Source organism: Glarea lozoyensis, assembly GCF_000409485.1.
Source record: "Glarea lozoyensis ATCC 20868 chromosome Unknown GLAREA17, whole genome shotgun sequence".
In the NCBI taxonomy this organism is placed as follows: domain Eukaryota; kingdom Fungi; phylum Ascomycota; class Leotiomycetes; order Helotiales; family Helotiaceae; genus Glarea; species Glarea lozoyensis.
Window position 1 is genome coordinate 597,595 of NW_007360991.1, and position 16,060 is coordinate 613,654.

General features: G+C 45.6%; 6 protein-coding genes across 6 annotated transcripts; 3 read left to right on the forward strand and 3 right to left on the reverse strand.

Moving 5' to 3' along the window:
- Nucleotides 1-2,281: 2,281 nt before the first annotated feature.
- On the forward strand, nucleotides 2,282-2,860 carry GLAREA_12021 (uncharacterized protein; the record flags this gene model as incomplete). Its single annotated transcript, XM_008082803.1, has 3 exons — nucleotides 2,282-2,423; nucleotides 2,480-2,655; nucleotides 2,723-2,860. The coding sequence occupies 3 exons, from the start codon at nucleotides 2,282-2,284 to the stop codon at nucleotides 2,858-2,860; spliced, it is 456 nt and encodes a 151-aa protein (XP_008080994.1).
- Nucleotides 2,861-3,796: 936 nt separating this feature from the next.
- Nucleotides 3,797-4,414, forward strand: GLAREA_12022 (uncharacterized protein; the record flags this gene model as incomplete). Its single annotated transcript, XM_008082804.1, has 2 exons — nucleotides 3,797-3,877; nucleotides 3,941-4,414. The coding sequence occupies 2 exons, from the start codon at nucleotides 3,797-3,799 to the stop codon at nucleotides 4,412-4,414; spliced, it is 555 nt and encodes a 184-aa protein (XP_008080995.1).
- Nucleotides 4,415-4,631: 217 nt separating this feature from the next.
- On the reverse strand, nucleotides 4,632-5,600 carry GLAREA_12023 (NAD(P)-binding Rossmann-fold containing protein; the record flags this gene model as incomplete). The annotated part of the gene is made up of 4 exons (XM_008082805.1): nucleotides 4,632-4,699; nucleotides 4,750-5,148; nucleotides 5,200-5,275; nucleotides 5,334-5,600. 4 exons carry the CDS (start codon nucleotides 5,598-5,600, stop codon nucleotides 4,632-4,634), a joined length of 810 nt encoding a protein of 269 aa, XP_008080996.1.
- Nucleotides 5,601-6,587: 987 nt separating this feature from the next.
- On the forward strand, nucleotides 6,588-7,960 carry GLAREA_12024 (uncharacterized protein; the record flags this gene model as incomplete). The annotated part of the gene is made up of 2 exons (XM_008082806.1): nucleotides 6,588-6,763; nucleotides 6,850-7,960. The coding sequence occupies 2 exons, from the start codon at nucleotides 6,588-6,590 to the stop codon at nucleotides 7,958-7,960; spliced, it is 1,287 nt and encodes a 428-aa protein (XP_008080997.1).
- A 1,034-nt stretch (nucleotides 7,961-8,994) lies between these two features.
- Nucleotides 8,995-9,760, reverse strand: GLAREA_12025 (uncharacterized protein; the record flags this gene model as incomplete). The annotated part of the gene is made up of 2 exons (XM_008082807.1): nucleotides 8,995-9,398; nucleotides 9,445-9,760. 2 exons carry the CDS (start codon nucleotides 9,758-9,760, stop codon nucleotides 8,995-8,997), a joined length of 720 nt encoding a protein of 239 aa, XP_008080998.1.
- Nucleotides 9,761-11,935: 2,175 nt separating this feature from the next.
- On the reverse strand, nucleotides 11,936-14,788 carry GLAREA_12026 (uncharacterized protein; the record flags this gene model as incomplete). Its single annotated transcript, XM_008082808.1, has 1 exon — nucleotides 11,936-14,788. The coding sequence occupies one exon, from the start codon at nucleotides 14,786-14,788 to the stop codon at nucleotides 11,936-11,938; it is 2,853 nt and encodes a 950-aa protein (XP_008080999.1).
- Nucleotides 14,789-16,060: the final 1,272 nt, after the last annotated feature.

Below are 16,060 nucleotides of genomic sequence, written 5' to 3' on the forward strand. Positions count from 1 at the left end.
TTTTGCGTTTGGACAATTACCGACCCGTCACCTGCAGAAAACGATGAAAATAGGTGTAGCGCGGCACATTCAGCTTGCCTCAATACGTGACATCTTTGCTACATTTGGGGATGAAAACCGTTTATGGATCGATCTCATGATTGTAGGTCAGTCTAGCCCAGATGACTGTTCTTCGAAGTGCAAAAGAGTGATATGAAGGAGAACATCGGGGTTGGTGTCCTAAATTCCCTAGCGCGCGACGGCCCGTTGCCTCGGTTGCATCCGCTGTGGCGTTCCTGGGCTGGCTGATACAGCATCCAGATTTGTATATTGGCAATAGTTAATGGGCACGGATGAATCAATTTTGCGAACTCGTCTTTCTGGTCTCAATCCGATTGGATTTGTGTTGAGGTTCCTGGGAAGTAATCTCCTGCCAAGATTCTAGAATGCTTAAGTTTGCAACCTTTAGGAACGAATGCCGGAAGCGCTTAATACCAACAACGGTCTGGAGATGCAGACGATACAAGCTGTGATTTGTTGAGCAATCTATGCCACCGATCTAGCAATTCACATCACAAACTGTGTGATTCAGTGTGGAGTGTTAGTCGGAAATCTAAAAGTTGAGGACATTCTACTGCTGATCATGAATATGTAGTGTTGGTATATATTAACAGTCTTGATTTCTATGGTGTATTTATGAATACAATTATCTGAAAAAGGTTTGATGTAATGAGAAATTGAACAATAATGTCTATTTGTTACAAATCATTGTTACGTAGTGGGGCAAAGTCATTAAATGTTTCTCCGAATTTCCCAACTTCTCCTTTCCTCTTTGTGTATAGAAAGTAACTACGTTGAAACTTTCTGTATTAACACTCAATACATTTGAACTATTGAACCACTGATTAAAAATAGCATTCTTATATTTTTACCGGCATTTCGTCAATTCATAAGATACAGCCAGGGTATACAGTAACATTACAATCGGTTGTAGTGAAAGTGATGATTAGTAGCAAATCGAAGCAAAATTTACTTATTCATTCATAAACTCGACGGGTCTTAAGTTAAAGTGTTTGGACGTTTGAAGAACCTAGATACCGAGACGCAGGTCCCCAACAGCTTATTGGTGAGAAGATTTGCGATGTGATTATTTACCAGTTTCTAATAATTGACGATATTTGAACCAGTTACTTACAAAAACTCTGCTTGTCAAAATGTCACTGAAAGGAGAGTGCGTTCTGCTATTGAGCTTGGCCAAACACACGTGTATCTGCTGCGATGCTCATCATAAGCGAACAAAATGCTGCTGGCCATGGCATCCTGACTTAGAGAAGATCGCCACTATATGCCGTTTTCGCTGCACCAAAGTGAGCTGAGGTATTATCTGAAACATGAATTTTTGAAAGCTTGCTCGAGTTGCAACGGCTTCAGAAAGGTGCAGAAAAGAGGTGGGGTTCCAAGCGTTGAATTGATACCAATGGAGCAGCTATGCGTGAGACATTACTTCCTGCGAACATTGTTCTCAGCTAGCCATATCATGAAATGGCTGTCTAAAAGAGAAGATCATTGATGAATCTTCATACCTGTACATGATGCGTCGTGCCGTTGTTTCGTTTGTTTGATGTAACCTTGTGAGCATTGTTGTGTATGTGAGGAAAGATGTAGAAATTCTCCACACTTCAACAGTCCAGCTTCAGTTGAATAGGTAGCGTTGAGAAAGTGTCAAGATATGGACTAGTTATCGTCTACGGAAGGGTAATTAGAACAAAAACTAATTCGTTGCAGAAAATATGATGGAATATTCAGTTTAGATCGAGGTGAAACTCATGACATTCTACAACCATAATACTCACCATCGTAGGATTCTTCAACCTCGTTATTCGAACATCATCTCTTGCTGATTAAAACGAAACATTCTTTCTTGTGGGGCACTGTGTTCTGTAGAATTGGTTGGCTGCCAACTTCACCGCTCGTTATACAGAGCTTGGTCTAGGTGATTGAGTCCTGCAGGAAACTCTGGTTTTGACCGTCCCCGCTCATTGTGGAGAGCTGAGCTCTGGAAAGAATGCTGAGGTTGCAGTAGTATGATGTTATCCCAAGAGCCAGAAGTTATGAGTTAGATGATCACGTCGCGTCTTATCATGAGTTGAGAGCGGGCGGAAATGTATAAATACCATGGATTCCCTCATCTAGCCCTCACATCCTCACATCTATCAACAAGCGTTCAACAACACTCTTCTACAAATTCATCTGAACTCCTACCAAACACTTTCCCCAAACTACTCAACCAACAACCTTCAAAATGGGTGTCGTCGAAAAGGGAGATACCATCTACATTCCAGCCAACACAATCACCGAGCACAAGGTGAAAGTCGAATGGCAACAAAATCTCGCCCACAAAACCCAAGATTACTATTCCGTGCCTTTCTTCAACAAGACTCAGGGTATACTATCCCTCTTTGCATCCTGTATCGGGACCTCGTAGCTAATCTCTCGATAGGAGATGAGCAAGGCGTAATCTTCATCTCAACTGCCTACCTCGACGAGTTTAAGGCCAAGAAGACAGGTGGTGAAGACCTCACCATCGTCGTTGACGAGTCTTTCCAGTATGGGCAGAACAAAGAGAAGACTACGCGTTGGTTGGCTTTCCACGATAAGAGCATGAAAGCTTTCCAGGTAAGTACTTTTTGAGAAAACCTTCAAACTCTCATCTCATAGAGAAGATACTGACCAATTATATTAGTGGAGATTTGTTGCCAGTGCCAAACAAGCGTTCGGAGACAAATTGTCATCATTTGCTGGCGGATTCCTCAAGACGTATATCATGGTTGATATCAGTGCCCTGTCCGGCTTTCTCGGTGACCCTCTTCGCAACTTCTAAGCGGTTTTACATGCCTGGGGAAGGGAGAAATCATGTGGTGGAAGGGATTTGCGGGTGGAAGGATGGATGTTTCGAAATCTGGAGAAAAGTCATTTGAACTGTTACACTCATTTAAGCGCGATTAGCAGATTAATGAAACTTATCATTGGTCAAACCTAAGGAGCCCTTCCTTTTATAATTCCGTGCCCAATGAGTGCTGCATAGCTAAGAGGTAAAATAGCTACTCCATCTACTCGTGATTCTGTCCGGCCGTCAAGGACGTCGTAGCTTTTTAAGTTTCTCTTATGAAGAAGATTCGGCTACTTGATAACTATGCGAAAAATTGAGGAATACCCATACAGAAGTTGATCCTCTGTATCATTTCTAGAAATATATTAATACAATTAGCGGGGTAGCGGAATTGACGAAGCCATCGAAGTTCGACAATTTCAAGCCACGCAAGGGATGAACTGATCAAGTTGTTACCTCGCTTCAATTAACCGCACCACAATCATTTCGTACGACTGTTTCAAATAGCAGAGCTCGTATTCAGTGCTCGTAATTAATCACATGCAAGTCTCTCATACCTCAAAGACCGAAATTGTGGCCACTGCAGAACCTAATAACAGCGTTTTCGTACTGCATTCTGCTGTAAGACAAGCCAGACATCAGACGCAAGCGGCCATATCGCCTATGTTTCACACCACCTTCTTCGAGGTGAATTGAAATTTGTGACTCGGTGGCGTCTCCACCTTGCTGTTTGCAGCATGCGTGAATAAATTTGTGGCGTGAGAAAAGCCGTACAAAGGAAATCTGTCGTAAAGCTTCTTGTTTACCTTCCTACAACCTCAACACCCACACTCGTTTTACACCTCCACAAAACACCAACCAAATTTGCACTTGCATACCACAATCGTTTCTCAATATAATTGATCTAATATCATCTCAATCGCAAATATGAAGTTCACCTCCGTCGTCGTCCTTGCTGCTGCAGGCATTGCCTCCGCGCAAAACTTGCAAGGTATTCCAGAGTGCGCCGTAAGTTGAATCATTTACTCCCTAGATTCCTTACACCTAGATCGAGACTGACGCGTCAATCAGGTTAAATGCATTCGTGATGCCATTGAGAAAGCCGGCTGCTCTCTTACAGACTCACCATGCCAATGCGGTCCCAAGCAAGCCGACATTGCCGACAACGCAACTCCATGTGTCGTTTCCTCTGGCTGTACTCCAGTAGAGGTCGGTCTCACTGCCAACCAAGGACAAGCCCTCTGCAAAGCATATCTTGCTGGTGCCGGTTCCAACGCTACATCCTCTGTCATCCTTTCCTTGAGCAGCGTCATTACTGCTGCAACCATTGACGGAACTGTTGGACTGATCACTGTTCTCCCTACCAATGGCACTCGACTCTCAACAAGTGGTAAACCTACTGCTATTTCTTCGACTACCGCTAGCAGTGCTTCATTATCTGGCGCTCCCAAGACATCTTCTTCAAGCGCTGGTGCGGCTCAGACTCTCGTTGCTGGGATCGGCGGTGCAATGGCTATCGTTGGCGGAATCATGGCGGCCTTGTAATTAACTTGATTTCCTTTCATATCTTTGGAGAGTGGAAGTAATAGAGTCATCGGGGAGGAGATGGCTTGACAAAAAGCAGCGTATGGGGAATTTGTTTATAACGGAAGGAGTAATGGCAATGGAGTTTTCAGGATCTCGACCCAAATAAAATTCGTCATTCATTGCTCGTTGGCTATCATACAATCATGACTGAGTGTTCAGCTGCGCAACTCCAGATCTACCAGGGCAGTTGTAGAGGCGTAGGCAAGCCTTTGCCAATCGTGACTTCAGCTGTACCAATGTCACCTATGTTATTATTAGCATAGTCCCCCCCCAACGCGTTGTATTGAACTTACGTGGTCCTCTTGGTGCCCAATACTCCCCGGATTTGCTCATATCAAGCTTTTCCGCCCATTCAATCAAAGTCTTAGCAGCTTCATCCGGAGTTACAGCTCCTCCGTCGTCCCAGTACTTGTCAAACCCTACACCAGCAGTCATCTCGGTCCGCATAAATCCAGGGTGCAATATGCTGATGATGACACCTTCATCCTTGAGGTCCAGACTGAGAAGCTTTCCGACCATATTCAACGCAGCTTTGCTAGCATGGTGTCCATAGTTTCCACCTCCCTCCTTCTCGTGTCGCAAGGTTATGGAACCGGATTCGGAAGATATCAGGAGGACCTTGGAACCCTTGGTCAAGTACTTCGCGCGAGTCAGGGAGTGGACGATGAATGGTGGGGAGATGGCGGAAGTTGCTGCAGAGGAAGTTAGCCTTGGTCTCTTGACGACAGCTAGTTGAAGCTTACTGTACATCTTGACTTCCTCCTCCCACTTCGGACCTTCAACGAAGTCTTCAGTTGCAAAGTATCCAGCAGTGATAAACTGTATTCCGTCAATATCTTCTATCCCCTGCAATCCTAATTGCCTTGTGTCAACTTACCACAACGTCAAAACCCCTAACCTCACTGTCGCCCCCCACCATTCCTCCAGCAACACCTAGCGATCCCAGTTGGTTGACCAGTCTCTTTCCAACGCCACTGTCACTAACATCAATGTTCGGAACCCATGCAATCTTCTCATCAGGTCCTTTAGGGGCGGTTGCGGCTCGTGTTGTTCCATAAACAGTCGTGTTTGGTTGTGAAGCGTATGCATTCGCAAGAGATGCTCCAAGGCCCCTCGTAGCTCCGATGATCAGAACGTTGGGCATCTTGAGTCTTCTCTACTGTCTTTGTTATGAAAATAGCAGGAGAGATAAAGGATTTAGAAAGAGAGGAAGATGGGGAGAATGTAAGTTGCGGCAGTAACGTTCTGGATCGTTATCGCTATCGGGCACATAGAAGTGGGGCTTTAATAGCACGTCTTCAGAAGCCCTTCAAGAATCCCTTCTACAAAGAACTTTCACTGCTGCCAAAATATTCCCAATAGACAGGCTCAGCCTATCATCACTATTCGGCTTATTCGATTTATTCAGACATGGAAAGGCTTGAACCAGCGAACAGCTTGCTCGATGCCAAATAAATACCAGAGATTTTAACCTTGGATGACAGTTTCAGTACGAAGACAGCCATTCAACATTCCATCGATACAGCAGGGTTCTACCAATGACAACTCCAGCACTCTATTTCCAAGGGTAGGGGCTTGAGTCGCTATACGCAGGAAAGAAGGAACTTGGATTTATTTCGGGAAGATCACCAGTGTGTTGCATGTCTAATGGGAGCCCGTAGGGGAGAATAACGATATTCTGCCCGATACCTTATATATACCCATTGATCTCGATTCAATACAAAATTTTATCTTCATCAGTAAGAGCCAGATATATCTGTCAAGGAAGGGGTGTGAAATTCGCTTTCTGATATTTTGGCTCTTGGAAGGTCCAGTCGGTCCTTAAACACACAGGTGGATTAAACTGGATACAGAAGTGTACAGCAAAGTAATGGTAAGTGTGTTCGGATCAGGGAGTTCTATTCGTATCCTTGCCATATACCAAAAAACATTACTCGAAAAAGCTTCACAAATCTAAGCTAGATGACTGTCGTGAATCGTGTGCACCATTATCTTCATCCACCAACGTGCATGGCGGTTGGAACATCGTGGTTGGAACATCACTCAAGCCTCTGAGATCACACTTCAACTACTTCAAGGTATAAACTCAAGAGGGTTAGCATCATACTATGACAGCTTTTCAGCCAGCAGAATGAGAAAGACTTTGGCCTTCATCTGCTCGTCGCTCGGCTTAGGATTGCTTTCCATCGCCCAACAGACTGGCGAGACGTCGCAGCAATTGCTACAACAGCCTGGGGTACATTTTATATGTCCTCTACCAAAATGCAGATGTCCTTCCGAAACGGAGTTGTCGGCTCCTGGAATCGGGTTTGCTTTAGAAATGGGTTATGGCTATTTTTGCCTTCTCACTGATTACAAGCCGGTCAATATGGCTGACAAAATGCCCAACATAGAACAGCGTCCATCAAATATAACAATGGCACAATTATACCTATAGCCAAGATCAATGGCCTACCTCAATACATTACTTTGATGAAGGTTTTCGCGACAGGTCCTGTGCAACGAATATCGAGTGGGATAGAGCCACCTTTCCGGGGCGACGAAAGCGACATGAATGAGCATTATAAAATTTTGGGTCTCTGGGCGTGGTACCACGTCAAACGTCATGTTAACAAATTCTTTTTTCGCCCAGCATCACCCGATGTTAGGATCTTAGCAGAAATGATATCGAAATTGCGCGTGGAAGTCGAGACTCATCTAGGAGTAAAGATGAGAGGTGCATCATTATCTTCACCAGTTGGAGTTCACCTTAACGACTGGGAAATCAAAGACGTTTTCGACTTTCTCGGAATGGAGGACTTGATAAAGGACAAACACAACCCGGTGTTCTTCTCCAGGCTCGTGTCAATGTCTGCAGCAATGGCCGGTTATGGTCGAGGGCTTTGTGTGACCTATACCGACCCATATCAATGTCGTACAGAAGAAAGTAGACTTCCAAGTTATCGAGTGCTTCACCTGGACTACAATAAACAGGCCCTTAGCGGAACGTTCAATCGAGTCAGCGACGTCCGAAACACTCTCTTTGATAATTACTTTGCGGACCTAGAACTAGGCAGTGAACAATTGCATCAGAACCCGGCGGAAGAAGGGGAAGAAGGGGAAGACTTAGATACTCTATCTCGTCTTAGAAGATTTTTCGGGTATCTAGAAGTCGATCAAAACCGGGAGAAATGGAAGGATCACTTATTCACTCTAACTATGCGTATTCAACAGTTCCTCGGATCCCAAAAAGTCGACACTTTGCTAATGACCGGCGAAAGCGCAACCGAACCGCGCTTTATACAAGCTGTTAAGAACGCTTTATCAGACCGTGCTTCACTGCAAGTAATGTCCCAGCTAGAGGAGATAAATTCAGAGACGTCGGAGCGGTCACTCTACGCTACATCGATGGGTGCGGCTGAGTTTGCTAAGCGTAGACAGGAGGGGATGGGCTGGTGTCGGTTGCCAGATAACTGTCCTAAACGAACAATTGGAAAGTCTTGGAAGAGAAATGGAGAATATTGAACACATGGAGGAATGTATGTGAATCACAACTTTTCCATCTCTTATAATAACCGATTATTATCAGCCTTATCAGGCGATTCGCTGAATTCAGAGATGGAACGTGTTTGGAAAAGATCTCTCTGTGATTTTACACACGCTATATTAGACACCGATGTGTTGTTGATCCTATTGGACACCTTGCGGTATCTGGTAAGATAACTTTAGAATCTCCTCAGTGGACTATATTTACTCAATCTGTTCGAGTAGACATTGACTTATTCAAAAAGGACCTATAAGGATTCAAGGAAAAAAGTGTTGGAAAATTGGTTTCATTTCCAACATTACAATTGAAGAATGTCCTGTCAGTCCTGCAATCCACTTGTGGTAGTGAGTACTACTAGTGACTCTAATTTTGTCTGCATTTGAAAATGTCGCGAAGCTGATCGTTGGGGCCTGAATGCTGAATGTATCAAATTAAATCACGAGTATTTTGTTCTTGGAAATGTCGGGAATCATAAACAGAGTCGCTGGTTTTTCCGGCCTTGCGAAGAATGAAGCTGACCGATGATCTAATTTTAGAGTTCGGCGTCGAACAACTACCACATTAATCTGTTTGAATAACAGCTTGATCTCAGAGTTTGATGGTATATTCCCTCTCGAAAGAAGTCAAGTGTGGAGGAAGGTTATTCCTAGCTTCCCTATTGAAGTGCGAGATTTGTTAATACGGAATGATAATGCGACACGACGTGCTCTAACAATTGATTATCTTTCAACTAGAGAATATCGAAATATACATAATGTATGCATTATATCTTCGTGGTTTTTCCCACAGACAAAATCTGCACCTCTTATTTTCAAAGTCAAGATGGCAGCATCTGAATTCTGTTCCTGGTTTAAGTATCTTCCTTCGAAGGAATCCACGTTTTCATAGATATAGAACGCCCGTTCTCCATCCACTAAAAACTACAGCCGCGAATTTGCTCGTCAACCCAGCATACTCTGCCATCTCATCCACGCAATACGATCTCAAACTCTCGAATTCCCATTCCTAAATCTTAACCACTCGTAACACCCAACACAATAATCCCCACCACACCCGACACCCAAACAACCAAAAAGATCCCCACAACCCACTTCGCAACTTTCTTCGTCCTTTCTGTCGCTTCCTGTTGAGCCGGTGTACCGTATTCAGGTTGTGCAGCCAGGAACTGAATATCCTGTGGTGTGAGGTGATGAGTTTGAGCTAATGTGAGGAGGGAGGTATGGTGGTGGTTGAGATTAAGTTGTGAGATTGGTGGTAAGCTGGAGTTGAGTTCTGGGGTGGATGAAATGTCATTGTGGTTTTGGGGGATTGGTGGTGCGTATGGTGGAAGATCATCAAGATTTTGCCCCTGCGATTCGAGATCGTGAGTAGGAAGTTTAGTATATCCCATAATCCCGTATCGTTTCTTTCCTTCCCCTATCAATTTTCTCTCAATTTCCCTTCTCATCCTCTCCTCATATACGGAAGTCCCGTACAGCCCCCTCCCCCCTACCCAACTCAGCCGCATCAGCCACCCTCCTACAAAGCATCATCGCAAACCCCACCGAAAAAACAACCACAACGACTGCAACCAATGCCGCAAACTTCTTTGCGTCCCTCTGATCCTGTTTCAATTGTTCGGGCGTCCACCTCGACTCATAGGGCTCATACTGTGGCAGGCTAGCCAAAAACTTTATATCCCGTGCGGTCAGATGATTCTTTTTCGCCATGTCCATAAGCGAGTGGTAATCATGATAGAGAGATCCTAGATCTTTGGTGGAACGTCTTATGTATGCCATTCTTTATGTTAAGATTTTGAAACGGAATGAGGATGGTTGTTGTGGTTGAATTTCTGATTTTTGGAGGCGCTTCATGGGATTTTTATTAGTGTAGTGTGAGACTTTTAGTTAAGAGTCCGTTTGCTTGTAGACCGACGAAGTAAGGAACTATGATGCTCGGGAGTAGGTAGTGCTCGCTCGGCTCTTAGAAACCTAAACAGATAGGAGACTAATTAGATAGTTAGCCAGGCTACAAAACCACATTATTTTTGGTGACAAAACACCCCAAAAAATGGGAATTACTCAATCAAATGTTCTTTGAACTCACATGTGTAGAGCACATCGCTTAGCTATATACCACTATATTTCTCATTGCCTCAGACTCGAAGGAGAACGAGAAAGTAAGCATCACCAAGGGATACGCTATTTCACGAGGCACCCAATCGTAACACATTCGTTAAAGATACCTCTAATTGACGTAGATTATGCTACCATGATTCTCGAACTAGTTCAAGGAGCTGGAGACTGACTTGACACTCTCTCATAGCGACTTTCTTTGCCAAGCTGCCGACCGTAATGGCGCCGTCTCCATCTTCGACGAAGTCGTCCCCTCATAGCGGCAAGCAAGGCTAACACAATATGGTACCTGATAGGACGATGATAGGCAAGTCCTCCGACAATTATTTTTTCCTTTGGTTGAAGGAAGGAATAGGTATCGGTAAAAGAGGGGGTTTGGTTTTGAACATAATGTATATAAGGGGATATATTGAGCGAGCTGAAGATGTAATTAAGTGTTTTGAAGAGAAGTGTTTTGAAATAACAGTGAGTGAGTGGCTGTGCGTATACGATATTAAATTGCGCTTCAGAGTTTAAGGAATTAATATAGGTAGAACGAGGTTAAGAGTGTAGGTATTTTGTTACATACCCTCGGTACTAAGCGAAAGGGTCAACTTTTGAAAGTTGCCATAATTTACACTCGAGGACAATAGGTCGAGAGTAAATGAAATCTTCTCAAGCGTTATTTTGCTACGTAGGTATATTTATATATATAACGTAAGGATGTTTAAATTATCAACACTCTATTATCCTGCTAAAATCAGTTTTCGCTTCCCTCTCTATCCTTACACTTTGTCCTCCCGTTATATACATCTCCTCATATACATCTCCTCATACACATCACCTTCACATACCACTCTCCTCCTCACAACCCCCTCCCAACAACAACAACCCCAACCCCAACCCACCCCAACACAACACACCCACAAACCCCCAAAATCAACCTCGTCCACCGCCCATCCCTCTCCGCCAGTTCACTTGTCCAAATCCCATACTCCGGCCGTCTAGCCAGAAACTGTACGTCCTTTGATGTGAGCTGATGTGATCGTGCTAGGTTAAGCAGGAATGCTTCTGTGTGGTGCTGGATTTGTTTGGGCGGATGTTTTGGGCTAGACATTTTTTCAGGATGGAGTGAGGATGGTGCTAGAGATATCCAGGTACTTTTGTGTATGGAATTGTATGGTTAGTGTGTTGTGAGATTTTAATTAGAAATCCACCTAACTGAAATCTTTACAATTGAAATCCACTTAGTTGTGGACCTTTGTGCGAAAAGAGTGACTCTTTATGTCAAATGTGGCGCGGGCGGAATCGTAGGCTTGAGTGGGTGCCGCATCAGCCGGGAGATGGAGTGGTCACGGGAGAATCGGAATCCATTTCCTACTCATAAAGGATTAAGGAATTGTTTGTTGGAAGAAAGAATTTGGCTTTCGGTTTTGGGGATCGGTCGAATCGGGGTTCTGCGATCTCGCCAGGTGTGAACGTCCAAAAAGCACTTTGTATGTGTGGCGAACGGGATAGAATATAATTTTTTAAATTTCATAAACAATCAAGAAAATAAGTGGCTAATCAACAAGGGAAAGTTTGATCTCCCTCGGATATATCTAAATCTTCTCCCATGACCTAGGATTATGCAATGCTTCCATCCTGTTAATGCCCCTCTTCCAACGCCCTCAATGAATTCCGAAAAAATAGTAAACAAAAAAAGAAAGAAAGCAAATCCTCAGTGTATCGAGGTCTCGACCGAGAAATATCTCCTCCCAAAAACGCCTGTCTTACGCCATTGTCTAACCTGGGTATACATGTACAAAATCTTTTGACTCCTAAACAATTCCTACACCATTTTATCACACACATTCACAATTAAATCAAGAACAATAATCCTACAACTCCTCCGACAAATGCGAGACCGAGACCGCCACCGATCTTCTCGGCACTGTTTGTGAGCAGTGGGCCGGAGGGCGTTGGTGTCATGATTCCGGTTCCGTAAGCACTAGATGGAGGGTTCCAGCTTGGTGTTGCGGTACCGTTGTAGTGTCCTCCTGGTGGTTTGCCAGGCTTGCTGGTAGTTACGGGTGCGCATGCGCTGCCTGCTTCGTATGGGTTGCAGGTTGCCATGGTTGTTGGTGTTGGTGTGGCGGTGGATTCGTCGGTGCAGTCGCATGGTGGCTCCTCGGTGGTAGTGGCAGGTGGTACACAATCTCCGGCTTCTGAGTCGCAGTACGGTGTTGTTGTTGGGTATGATGGAGTTGTGGTTTCTGGTGGATAGGAGTAGTCTGTTGAACTTGGAGGGCTGTATGAGTAGTCTGTTGAGCTTGGAGGGCTGTATGATTCGCTTGTGGTCTCTGATGAGCAGTAGTCTCCTTCGCAAGATGGGGTTGATGTTGGAGGACTGTAGTATGATGATGAAGAAGTGTCTGTATAACAAGATTCGCCCTCACATGTTGGTGTCGTCGTCGGTGGGCTGTATGATTCACTTGTAGTATCGTATGAGCAGTAATCTCCTTCACAGGCTGTAGTTGAAGCACTGTATGGTGGAGATGTCGTCTCTGGATAACAAGATTCTCCTTCACAGCTCGATGTTGTTGTGGCAGGACTGTATGAAGGAGATGTCGTCTCTGGTGAGCAATAATCACCTTCACAAGTTGAAGTGGTTGCTTCATATGGTGTAGTAGTAGTTTTATCGTCCTCACAATCACATGGGGGCTCTGTGGTAGCTGGAACGTCTGGGGTAGTAGTTGCTGGGACGTCCGGTGGAGTTGTAGTTTCTGTATAACATTCACTTCCAGTGCATGATGGTGTATCAGAAGTAGTAGTTGGGAATGACGGTGGTGGTGTGCTCTCGCAAGTGAGAACGGTAGAGACACTGGTTACATATACTGTTTCCGCTGGTGCTGTAGCTGTAACCGTCTTTGGAGGCGATGTCAAGGTCTCTGTCTCTTCAGGTAATGTTGCAGTCACAGTGTCTGGTTCTGCTGTAACAGTTTGTGGAGCTGCAGTTACAGTATCTGTATCCGGCTCCGCTGTGACAGTCATTGGCGGTGCCGTTACGGTATCTGTATCTGGCTCTGCTGTGACAGTCATTGGAGGTGCTGTTACGGTATCGGTCTCTGGCTCTGCCGTGACGGTCATTGGAGGTGCTGTTACAGTATCCGTGTCTGGTTCTGCTGTTACAGTCTCTGGAGCCGCTGTCACGGTGTCTGTCTCTGGAGCTGCGGTAACGGTCTCTGGAGGTGCTGTCACGGTGAGCGTTTCTGGTGGTGAGGTGACAGTCTCTGGAGGCGAGGTAATAGTCTCAGGTGGAGAGGTGACAGTAACGGTCTCTGGGGGCGAAGTGACGGTCTCTGGTGGTGATGTGACGGTAATAGTAACTGGAGATGGAGTTGCGCAAGCAGCTGTCTCTGGAGGTGCTGTTACAGTGACGGTCTCAGCAGTTGGCATTGGGCAAGAAGTTGTCTCAACTGGTGGAGGTGTAGTCGTCTCGACTGGTGGAGTGGTTGTCTCTACAGGTGGGGTAGTTGTCTCTACAGGTGGGGTAGTTGTCTCTACAGGTGGGGTAGTTGTCTCTACAGGTGGGGTAGTGGTGTAGACAGGCGGTGTTGTAGTCTCATAAGGAGGAGTGGTTGTCTCAACAGGAGGTGTTGTGGTCTCATAAGGTGGCGTAGTAGTCTCAACTGGTGGTGGTGTTGTCTCATAAGGCGGTGTTGTAGTCTCAACAGGTGGTGTAGTCGTCTCAACCGGTGGAGTAGAAGTTGTAGTGCCTGAACACTCATATCCATCGCAAGAAGGCGTAGTAGTCTCAGCTGGTGGAGGAGTGGTAGTATCGTCGCATGGCGTTGTCGTTGTTGTGCAGCTTTCGCCATAGCAAGGAGTTGTTGTCTCTGCTGGAGGCGGGGCTGTAGTGCAATCGTAGCCATCACAACCTGGAGTCGTCTCAGATGGTGGTGGTGTTGTCGTCTCTGCTGGTGGGGTTGTAGTGCACTCATAGCCATCACAACCTGGAGTCGTCTCAGATGGTGGTGGTGTAGTCGTCTCGGCTGGAGGTGGGGTTGTTGTCTCTGCAGGTGGTGGTTCAGATGTTGTGATTATTGGAGGAGTGCAATCATAACCATCACAGCCTGGAGTTGTGGTCTCAGCAGGCGGAGGGTAAGTGGTCTCTGCTGGCGGTGGTGTTGTTGTTTCTGCTGGTGGTGGAGTGGTTGTCTCGTCACAAGGCTCAGTAGAAGTAGTTTGAGCTGGGGGAGTTGTCGTCTCTGCAGGCGGAGGGTAAGTGGTCTCAGCAGGCGGAGGATAAGTGGTCTCCGCTGGTGGTGGAGTGGTTGTCTCGTCACAAGGCTCGGTAGTAGTAGTGTGAGCTGGGGGAGTTGTTGTTGTCTTATCATCGTCGCAAGGTTCAGTAGTCGTTGTACAATCTTTTCCATAGCAGGGTACTGGAGGTGTCGTCTCTGCTGGTGGAGGAGTAGTTGTTGTATGGACTGCCGGCGGAGTTGTCGTTTTATCATCATCACAGGGAGTTGAGGTTTCTTTCCCATGATCACCTCCTCCGTAACCACCACCACCACCTCCTCCTCCGTGGCCCCCTCCATAATTTCCACCTCCTCCATAACCACCTCCTCCCATATCTGGTGTGCTACCCCCATTACCATACCCCTCATGATTGGTAGCCGAAGCCGTCAGGGCCAAGAGCGCAATAAGCGAAATGGTAGCGGCGCGCATCTTGAATCTTTTCAATCACCTGCAAGGAAAACGAGAGTAAACAAATCGAAAGAAAAGAAACCGTTTCCCGAATACAAGAGAATGTACTCAAACTGAGAGAAGTGCAGTGATGGAATGAAAAGAATTCAGAACTCATGATCTCGTGCGGAATCTAGGATACAAATGGGCTTTCGAAGTGGGTGCAGGATGCAGGATGTCCAACATACAAATTCCATAAATAAAAAAATAACCTTCTTGTCGTGACTGCGAGTTGCGTAAAATAATCCCATCGCACTGCCGCGACTCCTAATCCCCCGAGACAACAACAACAACATAGAAGGCTGCCCCAGATTTACCTGCATCGCTAGACCGGTGCACGTAAGAGTTGTTCTTGAGCGGAATCCAGACGGGTTCACTGTTCCCATCTTATTCGCTTGTTGTGGTGGTCGCGTCCGTTGGTTGGATGGCGCTGTGAGGTTGGAGGAATTGTTAACACTGCCTGTGGGAGCCTCGTAATCAATGTTCCTATCTTCCTGTATAGTGAGAAGGAAGTGGCCGGATGTTATGATGTTTGTGCGATAGGTAGAAATCGACTTCAATTGCACTACAATAGAGGGCCGAAGAGAGGGAATCGGATGCGCGATTCTCCCGGGCGCAATGTCGAAGCATCCTCATGTCGCGATATTTTCGAGCTATTTGGTTCTGGTCGCTGTTCGTGTCTGAAATCTCAGAAACCTACCTAATTGATGCGAGTCTGCGTTCGCATTCTTGAATATCCGCTATGAGACCTCTCCAACTCATTCATGTTGGAGACGGCTATGCCACGATGTCGACAGTTGTACAAGTAAGAAGGATGAAGTACAGATTGCGGCGAAAGTAGAGAGACTTACTGGGATTGATGTAGGTGCTGTGGCTGATGAACCATCCCACTCGGTTGACGAATCACATCGATTTCCGAGCGGTTAATATGCTAGCACAACAGACAATTCAGACTTACCAACAAGAATCCATAAATGTTTAACGTTGTAATCTGTAGTATCGGTGACAGATGAAACTTAACTGTTGGTAAGTTCGACTTTGTTATAGGTTCATCCGAAACCTTTACTGCAGACTCGGGGAAAAGTGGAGATGCTCCGCAAAATCGTGGCGTTGTGGAATCCCAACTACGCGATCAGGAAACGAGTTTCATATATATCCAACAGCATAGAATTCCAGGAAAGCTGAGCCAGAAGCTCGGAAGTGGATTGAGACAGAGTCTGGTTTACACGTAGGAGTTGTTGGTTTGTTATGAAC